This window comes from Emys orbicularis, chromosome 8 (assembly GCF_028017835.1).
Source record: "Emys orbicularis isolate rEmyOrb1 chromosome 8, rEmyOrb1.hap1, whole genome shotgun sequence".
Lineage (NCBI taxonomy): Eukaryota > Metazoa > Chordata > Testudines > Emydidae > Emys > Emys orbicularis.
Window position 1 is genome coordinate 1,696,662 of NC_088690.1, and position 19,750 is coordinate 1,716,411.

Here is a 19,750-nt window from a genome sequence, read left to right on the forward strand (position 1 = left end):
ATGAACATTTCAGAGTTACAAACACCTCCTCCACTCCTGAGGTGTTCGTAACTCTCAGGTTCTACTGTACTTGCTGGGAAATGCTCTTGCTGCACTCCATGCTGACTAGTGTTCCCTGTCAGGCCTCTAAATCTGTCCTCAACTCCTGCCTCTCTTGGGAGCTAATATTTCCAGAGTTGCTCCTGCATGGTAGCGTGGTGACCTTTTCCTTCAGAGTGGCATTGTCTTAGCTTCAGGCCCGTGATTCTTCATCCAGAAAAGAACAAACTAGCTGTTGTCTTTCCCTAGCGGGAATGTTTCCACGGGCTTTCAGTCCCAGAAGTTAAGGGCAAGTTCTCTTTCATTTGTAAAAAGAACAGGAGTACTTGTGGCACCTTAGAGACTAACACATTTATTTGAGCATAAGCTTTCGTGGGCTACAGCCCACTTCATTGGATGCATGTAGTGGAAAATACAGTTAGTCTCTAAGGTGCCACAAGTACTCCTGTTCTTTTTGCAGATACAGACTAACACGGCTGCTACTCTGAAACCTGTCATTTGTAAGTGGTTCTGGAGTGACGGTACTTGTTTGGCTTGGTGTGGCATGTCTCCTGGATCATTTGTATGTTTAGTGAATGGATATTCCTGATTAGAGAAGAAAAGAACTGCATTGGTTTCCAGTCTCTGTAAACTATTAAGTGCTATTTCACAACCTCCTGACCCATGTCTGCATTCTTGGGTTTGTGTGGTGGCTCAGATAGTAGCTCTGCTTGCCTAGACCAAACGAAAGCAGCCACCTATGTAGATGCCCCTTTATCTACTTTCACAACTCACCCGGCACATTCATATACTCTCAGAGCCATACTTGTGCATCTGTATCTAAAATACACCACAAACACACTGGTGCAGCTCTACCTACATGCACATCTTTGCACCCATGTCTGCGTGAGCACCCACGCTTGCCTGTGCCCTCGCAGGTGTACCTCGACTTCCAAGAAAAGTGCTCCAGGCACTGCTGTGCCCACAGAGGCTTGCCAGAGTGCCAGTCCTGGCAAGCTTCAGTTATCCCAGACAAACCGGCTTGTGGTTTAAGTGATTAGGGATTAAATGCTTTGCTGCACATGTCTGTGTTGTCTTGCTGAGCAGCCCCTCTCTGCTATTTTAATCAGAAGGTCGTTGTTCTACAAGACGAACGATTTCGGCTCTCCGTCTACTAGCCCCTGCCCCAGCAGATTCTGTGTTAAGAACGTGGCAGTGGCTTGTTAGCATCAACTAAAACTCATTCTAACTTGGCTAGTTTCTGGCATCTCGGAGAGTTTCCTGCCTCGCTGTAACTTAAGCTCACCTGGCAGGGCTTTCTAACCTGCTGAGTGGGCAGTGAGTTGCAGGTTTGTGAAGTGCCACAGTTGTTTCAAAACACCGTTGGGTCCTCTGTGGGTGGATTCCAAGGTAGTAATAAAACCTGACAATAGACCTACAGTTGTTTTCCTTCTGAGAGTATGCAATCAGCACTTGGGCAGTGAGTCCCCGGAGCCTCCTACAGAAAGATATTCCTCCCTTGGTTCACATTTGTGTGTCTCTTGTTTTGTTTTTCAGGTTCTCCAAGCCAGCACCAATGTTCTTGGATGATTCCTTCAAAAAGTGGGCACGGATCAGGGACTTTGTACCTCCCTTTGGAATTAAAGGACAAGGTATGATGGGACTGTATGTCAGTGGGAGAGCAGATATGGTTGTGCAGTCAGTAAATTGGCCCTGCAATTTTGTTTTCCTTTGTAAACGCAGAGTGGTTTGATCTGTTGTGCTGTGGTTTCTTTCCAGTTTGAATATGGAGTACATATGCATGCTCTGAGAGACCCGCATGGCACAGCCAGAGCGTATGCCCCAGAAGCTGGCATTTGCGAGCACAGTTAAGACCCCAGTGAGACTCAGAGTGCAGCAGTGGCAGTGTTATGCAGAGCACTCTATTAGTATATACAATATTCCAGTGTCACTAAGGATGTTGGTTTGTAGTAATTTGGCTGGCAGCAGCAGCTGAAATGCCCCTTCAAGCACCAAACTGATTTGAAAATTATTCTAATTGGCCATTGACAGAAGGGCGAGTAGCGCTGCTCATGGATAGGTTTGCAGAGCCCTGGCGTGACCACTGGCTGATGATTATTTCCGTATACGTGCCTACATCGTTAGGCTACTTGTGGGTTCCCTGAGGATCCACAACGGACCCAAAAAACCCCACTCAGATACCACAGTGATGGGCTTAGTATAAGAAAAACAGAAAATGTGACCCCTATCATTAGCTTTTATTCATGTGGCTGAGATATTTGGAGCTGTGTGACCAGTGGTAGAATATACTGAATGCAGTGAGAAGAGCGCTTCTCTCTGTGGGGTAGTAATCTGGTCTGAAATGTCCTTGTTGAAGATAAGGCAGGGCGGTCATACGAAAGCAAACTGGGGCCCTGGGCACATCATCGCATGGTGATGATGGTGGGGCACGGGTCGATTCCCATGGCCCTTCCCAACCATTTGGAGTGCTGGTGGCGAGGTAGCTCCCCTCCTCCTTCCTGAGAAAGGCAGGCACGGCAGCAGGGAAGCATGGACAATTAACTACCCCTGCAGCCAAGGTGTGTGCCTGCTTGGGTGAGTGGAACAGGCCTGCTTTCATTCTTCTTCTCCTTCCATGCCACAGTTCTCTGCCGGTGAGGTGTTGGTGTGCATCTCCTCCCCCCGCCCTGAGCAGTGGATTTCAGGATTAACACCCCATTGACATGAATGGAGCAGTTCACATCTCTGAGCTATCATTTCAGATTGTCGGCAGACCCAGGCAGATGTTGCTGCATCACTTACATGTGGGTCACATTTTCAAGTTTTTTCGCAACCATGAGGGCTAGAAACTTCTTTTTCCCTGCTTAAAGTTAAAGCTTTAGATTAGATTCTGATGTAACTGCGAACTGGGGGGGTCTTAGGCATGGCCCTAGGGTGCCTGTGTCTTAGTCGAGCCTTGGAGGCAGGTTCAGTTAGCTGAACGTGGCAGTAGTAGGAACAAAAAGTCTCTGATCAAAGCTCAGACTTTAATGACCAAGTTCTTCTGTCTCGCAGTGTAGTCCTTCTCCCCTCTGGTTTGTATGTTTCCCTCCCAGCTCAGTGAGAAAGTGATACTGCTGTGTAAATCAGCCAGAAGGGATTGCTGCAAAGGTCATTAGAAGCGACAGTGGAAGCACAAGTGGAAATGCTACATCAGGCACAAGAGAAGGGCTCTTTGCTTTAAGCAGACACACGAGGTGTACAAGGGCAGGGGCAGGCATCCTGACCAGGCTGGGGATGAGGTTTGAAGATTACACATGACTGCAGCCAGGCCTAATAAAACTCATTTTGCTAAACTGAATCCAAATGGAGAAACTTGCCAGAGAGGGATGACTGAGTAGCTTTGGCAGCCTTTGCTCTGGGTTTCCTGGCTGCTGCCAGCTTGTGTCACCACCAGTGTTATGTAAATCTGTTGTTTTATATTGGATTTCCTCAGTTAAGAAGAGAAATGAGAAATTGCCATTATTTAAATGGCTGAGAGCTGAAGCAATGGGACGGAAACAGCTGAATGGGTTTTTTTAATGCCCTCCTGGGACTAAACTTTGTGCCAAGTTTCAGTCTAGAGCAATTTCTGTGTGTGGGAGGGATGAATTATAAATCTGTGTAAAGCGGGGTTTCTAATGGCTGTGCTGACAGGCGCAGAGTTCTAGCGATGTGAATGGCGCCCCTTTCGTGTCACACGTCACTTGGAATTCGTGCATCAGTCTTTTCTAGCCATCCCACGGGACACGTTCTGGATGAATTGAGTGACTTGATGATGGGATCAGCACCTCATTAGGGCCTTCAGTCAGAGCCCGTCTAATGATATCCAAACAACTGACCTAGGCAGGCAGTGTGGAGATAAGTCACCGTGCTTGTGCAAGCTGAAGACTGTCAGAGCTGTGCTGTGCGTGGGAAAGACAGAGCAGACTGGGTAGCTCAGGAAATTAGGAGGAGATATGCGTACGTTCAAATGGATGGGGTGGGGTTCTGTTCGGTGTGGTAGGAAGCCCCTTAATGCTGAGAGTTGGAATTTCCCTACAAGATGTACCTTGTGAAAGGTATTGGGTGTTTATCGGCACCAGCTAGGCTGAGGTCGGAAAGGTTTTATTGAGGACTTGTGAATCTCATCATGATCTAGTCCACGTGCGGGAGGCTTATTTTGTGAAGTAAATGTTACAGGAAGGGTTTGCTGATCTACTACTCGGGGCATTCCTGGAGATTCCTACCCAATAGTTACACTCTGATCTAATTACTTAAAGGTAATGATGCAATGGAATCAACGGTTCTTCAGGCAGAACCCTCCCATTCTACCTTGTATTATTGAAGCTGCTTTCTGTGTTCCAAGCTTTGAACTCCAAAGGGCTTTCGAATTCATGGCCTTTTGTTCAGTGCTTGTGTCTTTGAAATGAAACTGGTAGCAGACCCTGTTTCACCTAGTCTCTGGTTTATTCATTAGGGTTCCAGGCAGGAACGATCTTGCAGAGTCCTGTTTACAGAGCTGCACTATTTTGGGGTAACATGTCTGTACATGTTACCCCAAAGGCTAGAATCGGGTCAGAAAGGCACAGGCCAGTGTTACAAACTCTTTATACGCTATCACAGCAAGAGAAGGCAGCATGCTGATTATTCTAACACCGTTCAGGAGGACCAGTAAGATCCCCCTTTCCTCAGGGCTTCACTTCTTAATTTGGCCATTGGCCTATGAGGAGGGATTTCACAACCAATGGGCTGAGTCGCGTCGAGAAGAACAGCTGCACATAAAGGTCCCCAAGGTGAGTGTAGCCCTGAATAGGTGAGGACCTTCAGAGACTGGGTGTGGCTGTGAGCCAGACAAACAGTGAGGTCCATCATATGTTCTTCATAATCAAGCGGTGAGGCATTGGGTGCCCACCTACCCTGCCAGGAATCCCTGCAGGCTTGGCAGTTTGCAGTGCAAACTTTCCTGGGGATCAGTTACCTGCTAGGTAAGAGAAACACACTTGCAAACAGGATAAGCTGCTCAGTAGTAGGCTCGCCATGAATAGTCCCTGGAGCAGGAGGTAGTAGACAAGAACTTTTTCACCTGAGGTACACAGTTGAAAGTCACGTGATGAGCTTTGCTGAACAATGAGCTACCCGTTCTTTTATACACGTCATTGGAAATAGATTTCAGAGTAGCAGCCGTGTTAGTCTGTATCCGTAAAAAGAACAGGAGTACTTGTGGCACCTTAGAGACTAAATCTGTTAGTCTTTAAGGTGCCACTGGACTCCTCGTTGTTTTTATACAGTGTCTAGGTTTTCCCTTAAGGGTATTTCCCACCAAGCACTAACTGAGTTCAGTCCCGGGGCTTATTTTATGAAGGAACGAGGCGATCACAGCACAGGGTGGGATGGTTCCAGGAATCCTGAGCAGTTTAACTCTTTGGGGGTTTTTCAGTTGAAATTTCTTCTTTTCTCTTTGTACAAGTTTCTGGCAGCACTCCTCTGTTGGCATGGAAGGTTATACTGGGCTGAGTGTGCATGCAGTGTCAAGGGCCCTCTGGGGTTTCTCTGATATGTGTACTGCTTTATGGGCAGGATTCGTCAGTGAACAAACAGTGCAAAAAGGGCTTACAGCACCAGAGAGACTAGTTTCAGAGTGGGAGCCGTGTTAGTCTGGGTCAGCAAAAACGAGGAATTCTTGTGGCACCTTAGAGACTAACAAATGTAGGTGCCACAAGGATTCCTCCTTGTTTTTCCAGTGAGACTAGTAACACTAGAGGAATCCACCTCTCTCAGCTGGGTTATCTGGAGTATAGAGGGACAGTGAGCAAGATCGGAGGACTCCCTAGCTATTTTTGGAAATCTCAATGAATAGCATTTGTCACTAGATGCAGCTTAAGTTGTATAAAAAGTGATTAAGCGGAGAAGTGTGGCTAGTATCTGTCTGTGGTCTCTGATATGAGAAAGGGAGAGTTAACAGGCTTCTTTGCTGGACTTCAGTTTACACTGTGTCAAATGCTTTTGGCTTAAAAACTAAACAAACAAAATGTAACGTGTTAATCTCTTCTCCTGTATTTAGCCAGGAATCGTGTCATTGTTTAGCCGTAATTGCCGCTCTTCAATTATCTTTGTTTCCTCTGGAGCTGTTTTTATGCAGAGGGCCTGCTTTGCTGGCACTGAAATCGGCTCGCCTTTTGAGGTGATATCTGTTCCACTGGGCGGGACGGTCCTGTCACCAGCCCAGAATTTGCATTCCGCTCTGGGATCTAAAAAGTGATTTTTTTTTTCCAGCTGTAATAAGAAAATAGGAAGTTCATCTTGATGCATCTTGGTTTTGTTTAATGTAAAATACAGCAATAAGAAGGGGACTTGCTCCCTCCCCGTGACAAGAGTGACAGCCGGAATTAGTGACAGATTGCGTGACAAAGAAATCTAAGGCTTTGCCTGGGCACGCAGCCTAATTGCTGGCTTCTGCAACAGTTAATTGTCCTTCCTGTGCCTGGCTGTATGTTGGGATGTTTTCCTTGGTGTGTCAGTGCATCCGGGAGGAACTCTGGGTTCAGAGCTGCCCAGCTCCTTGCTGGTTTTGATCTGACTAGAAAGCTCTGCTCTCTCCGTGGAAATAGAGGGTTTGTCTACACATCAATTAGACACCCGCGGGTGGCCCGTGCAGGCTGCTGGGCTCAGACTGAAGCCCAGGTTCTAGAACCGTGCGAGGTGGGAGGGTCCCAGAGCTGCCCAAGCCCGGAAGTCTGCACTGCCATGAAATAGCCCCGCGAGGCCAGGTCAGCCGGCATGGGCCAGCCGGGGGTTTTCTTTGCAGTGCAGGCCCACCCCTAGAATTCAAGGGCAGGCTAGAGCTAGCCCACCAGAGCACCATCGGAAACGCTGGCTCTCCCTTCCTTCTCCACACACTCTAGTTGCATAGCAGTGTCTCCGCCACATCTGGCTTCCTGGCATGAATCATGTTTTATCTCTGTTGATAAAACAGAGTCACTTTGACATCAAAACCAAAATTTACAATGGACCAAAATATTTCTTCCCCCTCCCCAGGACCGTGCCTCCATAGAAGTTACAGTGGTGCATGCAGGAAACTTACCAGGCTTTTGGGAGGGCCATCTCATAGCCAGGTCTCTCTTCCCTGTTTCTCTCACCTCTCCAGCTGGGTAGGAGGGTGTCTTTTATATTTATTTGCTGGGCAGGTTCTGTTGCACTGCTGTCTGTCCCAGGTCGAGCCTTTTGGCCCTGCTTGAATCCCCTCTAACTAATAAAAAAGAAATGCAAGGATGTGACTGTGACAATGCGGTTCTGGCGGGACCCAACTGAGAGTGCCAACTCAGGACAAATTGCTAACACAGGGCAGTTACAGCCCAAGGCTGGGGTTTCTCTACCTCTAAGGCAACCAAACCAGCCAGACTAAGAGGACTTCGGTCTCACCCCACTGGCTAACCGCAACCTCACACGCAATTTCCTTAGACACTCCAGTTTCCCAGTATCACCACCAGTGCCGCTCGTTATGGGGGATAAATGGCTATGAAAACCAATATCCCAATATACACAAAAAGGTTCTCTCGATCCCAAAGGACCAAGCCCCAGATCCAGGTCAATATACAAATCAGATCTTTCCCACAAATCACGCTGTTACCAATCCTTTAGAATCTAAAATCTAAAGGTTTATTCATAAAAGGGAAAAAGATAGAGATGAGAGCTAGAATTGGTTAAATGGAATCAATTACATACAGTAATGGCCAAGTTCTTGGTTCAGGCTTGCAGCAGCGATGGAATAAACTGCAGGTTCAAATCAAGTCTCTGGAATACACCCCCACTGGGATGGGTCCTCAGTCCTTTGTTCAAAGCTTCAGCTTGTAGTAAAGTTCCTCCAGAGGTATGAAGCAGGATTGAAGACAAAATGGAGATGAGGCATCAGCCTTTTATAGTCTTTTCCAGGTGTAAGAACACCTCTTTGTTCTTACTGTGGAAAATTACAGCAACATGGAGTCTGGAGTCATATGGGCCAGTTCCTGCATACTTTGCTGAGTTACAAGGCGTATCTGCCTTCTCTCCATGGGTCCATTGTATAGCTGATGGTCCTTAATGGGCCATCAAGGAGGCTAGGCAGAGCTAATCCCAGCTTGTCTGGGATGTCACCCAGAAGCATAGCATAAGTTTGCCATACAGACAGTATAGTGCCAAGATTCATAACTTCAACTACAAAACTGATACACACATATAGACAGCATAATCATAACCAGTAAACCCTGACCTTGTCTAAGACACCCCATTTGACCCCCTTTATACAAGATTTGGGTGCCACTACAGGACCTTGGTTGCAACAATGATCTATATGGTCCCAATTAATGTCAATAACGTCACAGTGACATCTTTAGATCTGTCCAAGAAGAACTTGGGATTGTGAGCCACATTAGCTGCTAACACATAGTTGTTTGTCCTTCTCTGATGATTGGTTAATGCAAAATTCTGAGTTAACCCCCAAATTAGAATTTTTCTTTGGACCAAAACTGGGAATTGCTTATTTCATGCAGATTTCCATGTGATAAAAGTTTCTCTTTCCCCAGTTCAGCTAGTTGATATGGCCACGAGAAAGGAAACTTTTAAATGAATAAGTTGAGGGCAAGAAGCCAAGGATTCTACTGGAGTACAGGCACTGGCTTTTGATTACTAAACGAGGACTCCAAGGTGAGGTTCTTTTGTGACTGTTGGGGTTAAAACAATAGATCTCCCTGAACAACCTCTGGAGAAGAGGAGAATCTCTTTGCGGAGTCCCCTATTTCAATCAAGGCTGGTGCCTTGCACAGTAGTGGGCTTCTCTAAACCCGATGAGATTTTTCTGAACAACAGTCAGAAAGAGCAGGGACCAGCTCTTGGGTGAGGTCTCAAACCCTGAGTCCATAGTTAATCAGCACTGCTGGAGCAGTTTGTGTAGTGGGGGGCTAAGAGCCATTGAACCCTGTATATAATGGAAACCACTTCAAGCCAGGGGGTGCGGCAGCAATCCCCAACCCCTAGTTCCAGCACCAATCTAATCCAATGACTCGTGAGCTCCGAATTAAAATTCCTCACGGATGTGTCTCTGAGTGACTAAGACGTGGATAATTCCCTCCTTTTCAGTCTGCTCAGGAGAGAGAAACTCTCACACTCTCCTGCTGACTTTTACGAGTCTCCCCCTCCCCCCCCCCCAAGGGAAATGTAACCTCCTGATGCTTTTGTGGGCCTTAGAGGGATGAGAGGAGGTCAGACATTGAGATGTGGTGGATATGGTTTCAGGGTCACGTGATGCTCCAAGGCAAACAGAGAACCTAGTGGCTAGTCTAAAAATCTCATTATTTTTATTTTTAAGGTAATCTTATAATTTTTGGAGCCTAACTCATGACATCTGAATGCTCTGGGGTTAGCAATACTGGCATCGGGACTTGCTGTTCAGTGAGGAACGTGACTGACGGGGACATACTTACTGCAAATTCTCTTCGTCACTTTACCAGAGAAGAGTGCAGGAAAGGCCTGAATCGCTCACTGCCAAGGCAGAAACTGGCACTTGGGAGAGCCATAGGTGACCCCTACTGGGTCAGACATGTTCAGCTTCTCACTGACCCAATAATAAAGATTGCTGAAGTTCACTGGTCAGTCTTGCTGATGCAGCAGTGAAGTTTTCTGCCTTTCCACATAAATAACCTTGATGGAAATGTTAGTCAGACTCAGGCTGGTTCTCTCTGTGTGGTCATTGCCTGCCTGTTTCCTTACTATTTACTTTTAGCTTTTTCCAGAAGCCTGCAAACTTCAAGGTCAACCTGAAGTCAAGTCCAGAGAAACTGTGCAATGCTGCCCTGCTTTTGAATCTTCTGATATCTGGAGACAAAACCTGGCAGAATATATCACAGCAACTCAGGGTTCTTAGATAATATCTAGCGAGGATGGAGCAGCTGGAAATGCAGGGAGCTTGCCGAGATGGCTTTGGGTACAGTGGCTGTGCCCTTCAAAGGATGCAGAGACTCAGTTGCAGAATCATTGCATTGTTTGGAAATGACACACGACTCGGGTGTAGCTCAGTGGAGGGGCAGGGAGCTCCAGGGAGGTAGATGGGAGATTCCTTGAGTAGTGCCAGAGGGAAGTGAGGGATGAGTAATCAGGCTTCATAAACAAATGCAGCTGGTCCAAAGGGCTGTTCCTGTGTTTCTTCATTCTCGCTCCCCTGGTGTCACGCAGCAGCCTCTGCATCCCCATGCTGGCAGGAGCAGGGGTGCATCTCTGGCTTCCTTGGGAGGTGAGTCAGAGGCTGTGGAGCAAACAAGACGGCTAAGGGGTCGGGGGAGCTTAAGCTTTTAAGAAAGGAAGAAGCTAGTTTATGAAGCGTGTTGTCTGGGAGATGCAGCATCACATGGACACACTTGGCGTGGAAATGTTTCCAGCAAAGGCATTTGAAGGGCCCAGGCTCCTATTATCTGTGAGTAGAGGTGCTCATGAGGGAAGCCCCCACTGTGACGTGTGGCACTCCCAGGAGTCTGCAAACATCCACAGCATCCCTAAGCACAGTTGCATTGCCCAGGCCATTGGAGTATAATTGGCTGGCTGTAGCTGGAAGGAGGAGGTTGATACTGAGTAATTTCCTCCACGCTGCCCTGGCATTTGACTGCCCACGTTTCATGGGAGTCGCTGAAAGCTGTGACCATCAGATGCTGTTTGGTGACCTGTGTGAAACAAGTTTGGTGATTTGAGTCGGGTTCCCAGTGGGAAGGTGTGTGCTTCACAAACCCATCAGAGCTGTTAATACGTACGGGTCCTTTTGTTGGCAGGCTGAGGAGAGAGGCCAAGCATCGAATGGGTTTTGGAGCATGAACTCCCCTTCCACCTCTATAGGGCAGGGGAGAGGAATGCTGAGCTGTGTGGTGATGCTGCCCATGCTGTGGGCACAGGAGTTCAGTCTAAGGGTTAAATGGAAAGTGCTAGGGAACCTTCCCATACGTGGATCTACTGCTCCTGCTCTCCTCATTTTCTTTTTTTGAAATAGCCCAATATTAAAGCAAGGGGCGGAGGCAGCTAAAGCCCTTCACAAAATGAATACGCAAGGGTAACCAGGAACAGATCCTCCACATGTGCTCTCTGAAATCTACTGCCCATGCACTGCTCCAGTATGTGACTCCCCATTCCTTGCTGTGTTGAATTCAAGTAGATCAAGCTTCCTTCTTGGGCCTTGTCTACATTTGAGAAACTTACCATGCTAAATATCTAGTGTCACATCCACACACAAGTGCTCTGAGTGGTGTATGTACATATCCGCTCCAGTTTGGACTAGACTTGCTTTCAGCAGGTCTAAATATTGGTTTAGTAGAAACTACTCCAGTCTGCACCATTTTAGTACCAGTGTGGATGGCCTTAGAATAGTTCAGATAGCCCTGCCACCACTTTCCCACAGTCTAGCTTGGCCTCCAAAATCTCCCAGAATCCACTGTTTCCTCTGTGTCCATAACACTATCGGGGCGTGCATGTCCTCTGCCCCGGTGCTGGCAGTACCTGTAGGCGCAGTCCTGCCCACAGCCGAGCTCCTCGTGCTGTAAAGTGAGAGGATAAATAGCAGAGTTGCCCCGCCCCTCCTGTTCCTTACCGTCTGTGGTCAGTGATTGGAGCATTTATGTTCCCTTCTTGTCTGTCCTTTTCATCACTCGATGCTTTTAAAATCTTTATTTTAGTTTAGTTCTTTTTAGTTTTTTCCCATCAGCAGGGCCTCCAGGACCTGCTCAGTACCAGGGGAGCCTATGCCAAGGTCTCTGCGTTTTAAACCTTGCTCAGGCTGCAGAAAACCTATGCCTGTAAGTGACTCTCATTCTCACTGTCTCAGGGCTTAGGCGAGGGTCACGTTGGAGACAGGTGCCCCGTTTGTCCTGTTTCAAATGCAGGGAGGGGAGGAAGGAGTGTCTCACTTACATCCTCATGGAAGCTGCCCTTGCACTGGCATCAGAAGCCCCTCGGTCATCCCAGGTTCGTTCTTTGACTGCCTCCCCGTGTGCCCCCCAGCTTTGCCTGCAGACAAGGAAAGCCTTGTCTGCGACAATCTCATTCCAGGTCCATGGCTTCAGAGCAGCCCCAGCCTCAGATGCACAAGAAGAAATTAGTATTAGCCTCTTCTAAGTCCAGACCCCAGGACTCCTCTACAGCTGGTCATTCTGGTACTAATGGTAGAGTGCACCCTCCGGCTTGTATAGAGGAACCTGAGCCATCGACTCCTGTTCCCTTCCAGGGACCATCGAGACTGGTTACCTCTCCAGCGGCAACAGAGCAGTTCTCCCTGCTCACAGTCATGTGTGTCTGTACTGACTACTCCCAAAGCTTATGCGGTGGCCAGCATCTTGTTTTGTCACCACTGATTCAGGGTTAAGTCCCTCATCTGGCACTGGCACAGCTGCTGAGACTGTCAGCACCCGTATGGTCTAATTCGGGCCACCAGCATTGGGCTAGATACTGCCTCCTTCCACTTCTGGTCAGGGACCATATTCTCCGCACTGCATGTTATTGGTGGCTAGAAAGTCATGCACACTTCCCCTGACATCAATCTATATCTTGGTCACTGAGAACCCCACCCAGTGTCACACCACCCCGGCTCTCCGAATACTCCAATTCTTCATCAGACTCTGAGGCAGGCTATGGGGCGTGTCGTCACTGAGAGTTAAGAGCTTCCTCCCAATCTTGTTCTTGCTCCCACCTATGTGGGTTTGAGAAGACTTCTGCGAGGGGTCAGGACGCCTGGGCCAGACATGCCTGGGGACTGGTACCTTACCAGACCCCTCCATTGCCCTATTGGATACCCAGGGGGATTCTTCCAGGATTCATGTCTACATCACTATACCTCAGACACGTAGTTCCCCCAAGAGAGAGACTTCTCCAGACAGTGCAGAGAGACCTGTGATGGTGGGAACTAATCACCTCTGAATGTGGCACACGAGATCCCCTTGAGTTCAAGTATCTCACACCCTGAGGGTCTAGACTTAGAGCAGCTACTAGGAGGATATAGGAACAGGTAAATTTCAGTGGGTTACCGCTACTCCTAACAGACACTTACCGTCAGCTCCTCGGAGTGTAAGTTGCACTCGTAGACTCCCTGACTTACTCCACCTTGCACATAATCTTCATTAAAGGTGAAAACTTGTTTGAAATGGTCTGACCTTTCTAATGCCTCCTTTCCTTTCTCCCCAGATAATCTGATCAAAGCCATCCTGTCAGCAACCAAAGAGTATCGCCTCACTCCAGCCCTTGACAGGTAAGGTGAGACCCTTCTGAAGCAGAAGGAGCAAATAGTGACACTTCATCACATTTCCTAAACACGTCTCCCAGGAATTGCCTGTGCTTTGGATATAGGTCAGGAGCTGAGAATAGAGTTCTGTTCCAGTGAACCCCAGGAGCTTTGTTAGCTTAAACATACAAAGAGTACGTTTACATTTTGACTGCTTCCTAATTGTTTGCTTCTAAAAGCACAAAAGGAGCGTGTACCATTGCATAGCTACACCCTCCCCTCATCCCCCAGCAATGTACTGGCAACACAACCAAATCACGCAAAGGTTTATTCAAGAAAAGGGGTGCAGCTTGTTCCAACAAGAACAGTTCACTAATATCTCACTCTTAAAGCTGGTAGGTATGACTGCAGTGGTTGAGTTGGTGATAAGATGGATGTAGGAACTTTCATGGGGACTTGAAGGTTTGAACTGGTATAATGCATATTTGTGTATTCAGAACAAGCTCCTTCAGACTTTCTGGTCCTATCATAGAGCTTGTTCTGGAAAATCCTTGGCATGTTTATGATCAGCTGTCTGATCCTTTACCCTCTTGCATCCTGAGCCTTCCCTCCTTGTTTGACCTTCAGCCTTGAATCATAGAATATCAGGGTTGGAAGAGACCTCAGGAAGTCATCTAGTCCAACCCCTGCTCAAAGCAGGACCAACCCCAACTAAATCATTCCAGCCAGGGCTTTGTGAAGCTGGGCCTTAAAAATCTGTAAGGAAGGAGATTCCACCACCTCCCTAGGTAACCCATTCCAGTGCTTCACCACCCTCCTAGTGAAATAGTTTTTCCTAATATCCAACCTAGACCTCCCCCACTGCAACTTGAGACCATTGCTCCTTGTTCTGTCATCTGCCACCACTGAGAACAGCCGAGCTCCATCCTCTTTGGAACCCCCCTTCAGGTCGTTGAAGGCTGCTATCAAATCCCCCCTCACTCTTCTGCAGACTAAATAAGCCCAGTTCCCTCAGCCTCTCCTCATAAGTCATGTGCCCCAGCCCCCTAATCATTTTCGTTGTCCTCTGCTGGACTCTTTCCAATTTGTCCTCACATCCCTTCTGTAGTGGGGGGACCAAAACTGGATGCAGTACTCCAGATGTGACCTCACCTGTGCCGAATAGAGGGGAATAATCACTTCTCTTGATCTGCTGGCAATGCTCCTACTTATTCAGCCCAAAATGCCGTTAGCCTTCTCGGCAACAAGGGCACACTGCTGACTCATATCCAGCTTCTCGTCCACTGTAATCCCCAGGTCCTTTTCTGCAGAACTGCCGCTTAGCCAGTCAGTCCCCAGCCTGTAGCAGTGCCTGGGATTCTTCCGTCCTAAGTGCAGGACTCTGCACTTGTCCTTGTTGAACCTCATCAGATTTCTTTTACCCCAATCCTCCAATTTGTCTAGGTCACTCCAGACCCTATCCCTACTCTCCAGCGTATCTACTTCTCCCCCCCATCTTAATGTCATCCGTGAACTTGCTGAGGATGCAATCCATCCCATCATCTAGATCATTAATGAAGATGCTGAACAAAACCGGCCCCAGGACAGACCCTTGGGGCACTCCACTTGATACTGGCTGCCAACTAGACATCAACCCGTTGGGGGGGAGGGATAGCTCAGTGATTTGAGCATTGGCCTGCTAAACCCAGGGTTATGAGTTCAATCCTTGAGGGGGCCATTTAGGTATCTGGGGCAAAAATCTGTCTGGGGATTGGTCCTGCTTTGAGCAGGGGGTGGGACTAGATGACCTCCTGAGGTCCCTTCCAACCCTGATATTCTGTGATCACTACCTGTTGAGCCTGACAATCTAGCTGGCTTTCTATCCATCTTACAGTCCATTCATCCAATCCATACTTTTTTAACTTGCTGGCAAGAGTACTGTGGGAGACCGTATCAAAAGCTTTGCTAAAGTCAAGATATATCACATCCACCACTTTCCCCATATCCACAGAGCCAGTTATCTCATCACAGAGGGCAATCAGGTTAGTCAGGCATGATTTGCCCTTTGATTAACTCCCTCACTAAGTGTCAATTTCTGGACCTAGGGTAAAAAATTTTCAGAAGCTCTTAGGTGACTTAGGAGCTTTTGAAAAATGTTAGCCCTGTTCTTTACTGAACATTCTCCCGCTTTGATCTCACACTAACAAAGTTCTTGCTTTCTGACCAATTCATTTTTTGCCTCCTGACCCCTTCTGAGCTTCCAATCAGACTTTCCATGACCACCAAACTCATCAGCATTCCTGATATCTCTGCAGCTGTCAGCTGCCTCCCCACTCCCCTCGGCTCTGTTGCTTCCAGAGCAGTAGCTCTGCTGTAGTTAAGGTGGAGAATTGCTTACTGTTTAAAATATGACTATTCTAGGTGCTCTAAAATGCACATCTGGATCTAAAATTTGCAGACTCAGATTATCCTGAAATTTCCTGTGCCTCATGGGAGTGTGGGGCGGGCAGGGTTAGTGGTCCAAAGTTGGAGTTCTTTGAGAAAGAGGCTCTTGAGATACAGCCCCCTTTTAAGAAACCATGTGTTTAGAAAATTACCGGGTTCTGAAGCGGGGTTTTTGGCTCACACCTGGGGCTCAAACAGTTGCTTTAATCCTCCCCAAACTGATCTCACCCACTCGGGAATTAGCTCAGGTAGTGCACGGCTTGCACTGCTCCTTTGAGGAAGCAGTATTTCCAACGGTGTTGAGGGTTAAGTTTCAGAGGGGTAGCCGTGTTAGTCTGAATCTGTAAAAAGCAACAGAGGGTCCTGTGGCACCTTTAAGACTAACAGAAGTATTGGGAGCATAAGCTTTCGTGGGTAAGAACCTCACTTCTTGCATCTGACCCTCTGGACCCTCTGAGGATTAAGTTTGTAATTCCAACTCAGTTTGAGCTGAACTGACACACTAAAGACAGCGAAGTGCACATGTGCCACAAGATTGGTGCTCTTTTGCAGGTCAGAGGGTTTGCAGGCAGACTTATGTCACAGTAATTGGGTGGCTCGAGGGGACATGCTGTGGCCCTTTAACCTGAGCAGCCTCCATGGACTATGATTTTGAGTCCTAACCTTGGCAGCTTTTTGAGACTGTTGTGCATGTTGTTATGTCTCTGCCTGCGTTCATTAGAAACTTCTTTAGGAAGTTTTTCCCTGAGACCAAAACTTATGGTTTAAGAGCCAATATTTCAGAGTTCTCTAAAATCCACATGCAGACTCTGATTCTACTTTAGATGTGTTGTCAAGGAAATTAGCCTTAATTTAACAGAGAACAGACTCTAGTAAGCAGTTAGGGTAATATAATCACAACTCACGTTCTTCTTCGAGTGCTTGTTCACGTCCATTCCACATTAGGTGTACGCGCGCCGCGTGCACGAACGTCGGAAACTTTTTCCCTCAGCGGCTCCCGTCGGGCCCGCAGGGTCTCCCTTCCCGCCAGAGCGGCGCCCCGCCCCAGCGTATATATACCCCTGCTGGCCTGACCCTCCCTCAGTTCCTTCTTACCGCCCGTGGCGACGTTGCAACAGCTCTTCTCTCACTCGAGAGTATCCCTTAGCATAGTCATTAGCAGTAGTTATCAGTTCATTGTTTAGTAAGTGTTAGAGTTAGGTAGTTATTTAGTTGTTACAAAGACCAACCAAACTCTTGGTGATAGGGGTTTGGTCAACCCCGGCACCGGCCCTGGGCGGCGCGGCATGCCGCACGCCCAAGGCTTCAAGGCTTGTGCCGCGTGCCGCAGGCCCATGCCAGTGAGCGACCCGCACGAGTCGTGTCTCCGTTGCCTGGGGGAAGCTCACCAGAAGGAGCGCTGTAAAATTTGTAAGGCTTTCAAGCCCAGGACTCAAAAAGAGAGAGACTTTCGCCTGAAACAGCTCCTCATGGAGATGGCGTTACAGCCCTCCGCTCCCACGGCACCGTCGGCTTCGGTGCGAAGTGCCCCGGCATCGGTCCGCGACCCGACACAGGCGGTGCAGACTAAACCTACGGTGCCGTCTCGGCGAGATCACGCCCGGCACCGGTCTGCTTCGCCGGCCAAGCCCAAGAGCCAGCCCAAGGCCCGGGGTCGCTCCCCGCACAAGAAGGTGGCACCTACGAAGACCGCTAGTGCGCCCAAGGCCGTGCCGGCCCCGGCACAGGTCCCGGTACCAGTGGCTCCGGCGCCGAAAGGCCCGTCGAGCCCCGGGACAAGCGCGTCGAGTGAGGAGGAGGGGCTGGAGGAACTGTTGGAACAGCCCTCCACCCCGGACACATTTGAGGCGGCGAAGGACCTCATTGAATTGTCCTCCGTCAGCACACTCCGCGCCAAAGACATTCCGCCGAGACTGCCTTCCAAGGGCAAGCCGGCGATGATGCGCCCATCGCGGTCACCATCTTGGCACCGCTCCCGGCGCCGGTCCCGGTCGAGCCCCGCCTCGGTGGACTCCCGGCTTCCCGCCGCGCAACGGGCCTCCAAGCAGACGGGCCCCGGCGCGAGCGAGGCACCGTCCCAGCAACCCGGCCCGAGCAGGCACCGGGACGCTTCGACGGTGAGGACCCCAAGACCGTCCTCCCGCAGCCGTTCCCGGTCCCGCGGTCAACGGTACCGTTCTCGATCCAGATCGGTACGGCGCTACTCACGGTCCCGGTCCCGACGGCACCGCTCCCCGACACCGGACCGGCACCGCTCCACGGCACCGCCGTGGCCCTCCAGGTCACCGTCGCTTGCGTCGGAAGAGAGCTCGGGGCTGTCGAGATACGGTCGCAGAGGGCATGCCACTACACGGCACGAGGCCTCTTGGCAACCGCACTGGAGCCATCCGGGACAGTGGCCGTTCTGGATCCCGTGGGCCTATCATCAGCAAGGCCCGCCATCCAGAACTTCGAGGTCAGGCCCTTCAGGGGACCGGTCCCGCTCCCCACGGTGCCGCCCCACCTCCCGTGCGGAGGCTACGGTCTCCAGACCACCTGAGGCTGAGAGGGCGGACTCGGCACCGAGCCCGGCACCGTCCGTGACCCAGGGCAGGGGACGCACCCCGGAGGGTCAGCCCGCTGAGGAGGACTTACAGGAGGATGAGGACGCTCAAAAGGCCATGACCTCCTCCTCCTCACCAGATGAAGCCCTGGCGGGCACAACAGTGTCCGGCCCTCCCCCAATTGACCACCGGGCACACCAGGACCTGCTCCGCCGGGTGGCCCTCAACTTGGGGTTGCAGGCGGAGGAGACGGTCGAGCAGGAGGACCCCATGGTAGACATTCTCAGCCCGGAGGGTCCCTCCAGGATTGCTCTTCCGTTAATAAAGACCGTACAGTCGAACTATAAGACTGTGTGGCAGACGCCAGCCTCCTCTGCGCCGACCGCACGGGGCGTCGAGAGGAAGTACTTTGCCCCATCCAGGGGGTTTGACTTCCTCTTCTCCCATCCGGCCCCATGTTCGCTGGTCGTTTCGGCGGTCAACGAGAAGGAGCGGCATGGCCAGCAGGCCCCAGCCCCCAAGGCCAAGGAGGCGAAACGATTAGACCTATTCGGCAGAAAGGTCTACTCGTCGGGAGGCCTCCACTTGCGGATCGCAAACCAGCAGGCGATCCTCAACAGGCATAACTTTAACTCCTGGGCGTCGGTGTCTAAATTCAAGGAGGCCTTACCTCAGGGATCGCAGCCCGAGTTTGCGGCCATTGTGGACGAGGGAAAGGCGGTGGCCAAGACTTCGTTACAGGCCTCGCTCGACTCGGCCGATGCGGCCGCCAGGACTATCGCGTCCGGCATGGTAATGAGACGCTCAGCGTGGTTGCAAGCGTCTGGTCTTCCTCCAGAGGTGCAAAACACCCTCCAAGACCTTCCGTTTGAAGGGACGGGGTTGTTTTCGGAGCAGACTGATGCCAGGCTCCATGGCCTCAAAGATTCGCGGGCTACCCTCAAGTCCTTGGGGATGCATACCCCTGTGACGCAGAGGAAACCCTTTAAACCACAGCCTCCACAGAGGCAGTACCAGCCTCGCCCTCGACACGAGCCTTACCGTAGGCGGGGCAGAGACAATAGGCGTAGGCGCAACAATACGCCTAACCAGGGTCAAGGCCAGGGCAACCACAACAACAAGCCGCAGCCGGGCAATAAACAAGGATTTTGAAGACGCGATCGAGGACAGAGTACCGATCTCTTCCCCGGATCCTCCCCTGTGTTTCAGGGACCGCCTATCCCGTTTTTTCCGTGCCTGGTCCCATATAACATCAGACCATTGGGTCCGCCGCACGGTAGAGTCAGGATATGCCCTCCAGTTTTCCTCGCCCCCCCCCCCCCCACCCCCACCCCCGTCCCTCTTCAGGGACCCCTCTCACGAGCAACTCCTTATGCAGGAGGTACGGACCCTCCTCGCTGTAGGGGCGGTGGAAGAGGTTCCTCCAGACCTCAGAGGAAAAGGGTTCTATTCCAGATACTTCCTCATTCCCAAAGCAAAAGGGGGCCTCCGTCCTATCCTGGACCTTCGCAAGCTGAACAAGTACTTGCAAAAACCACGTTTC

The 19,750-nt window shown here is 50.0% G+C and overlaps 1 protein-coding gene across 7 annotated transcripts in view; it reads left to right on the top strand.

The window, feature by feature from the left end:
* The window catches only part of ST3GAL3 (ST3 beta-galactoside alpha-2,3-sialyltransferase 3), a 335,526-nt gene that overhangs the window by 198,242 nt on the left and 117,534 nt on the right, over positions 1 to 19,750 (top strand). For all 7 annotated transcript variants that reach the window (XM_065409115.1, XM_065409116.1, XM_065409117.1 and 4 more), the window contains 2 exons: positions 1,576 to 1,670; positions 13,204 to 13,267. In XM_065409115.1, coding sequence (XP_065265187.1) covers positions 1,576 to 1,670; positions 13,204 to 13,267 — 159 coding nt within the window. The remainder of the gene's footprint in view (positions 1 to 1,575; positions 1,671 to 13,203; positions 13,268 to 19,750) is intronic.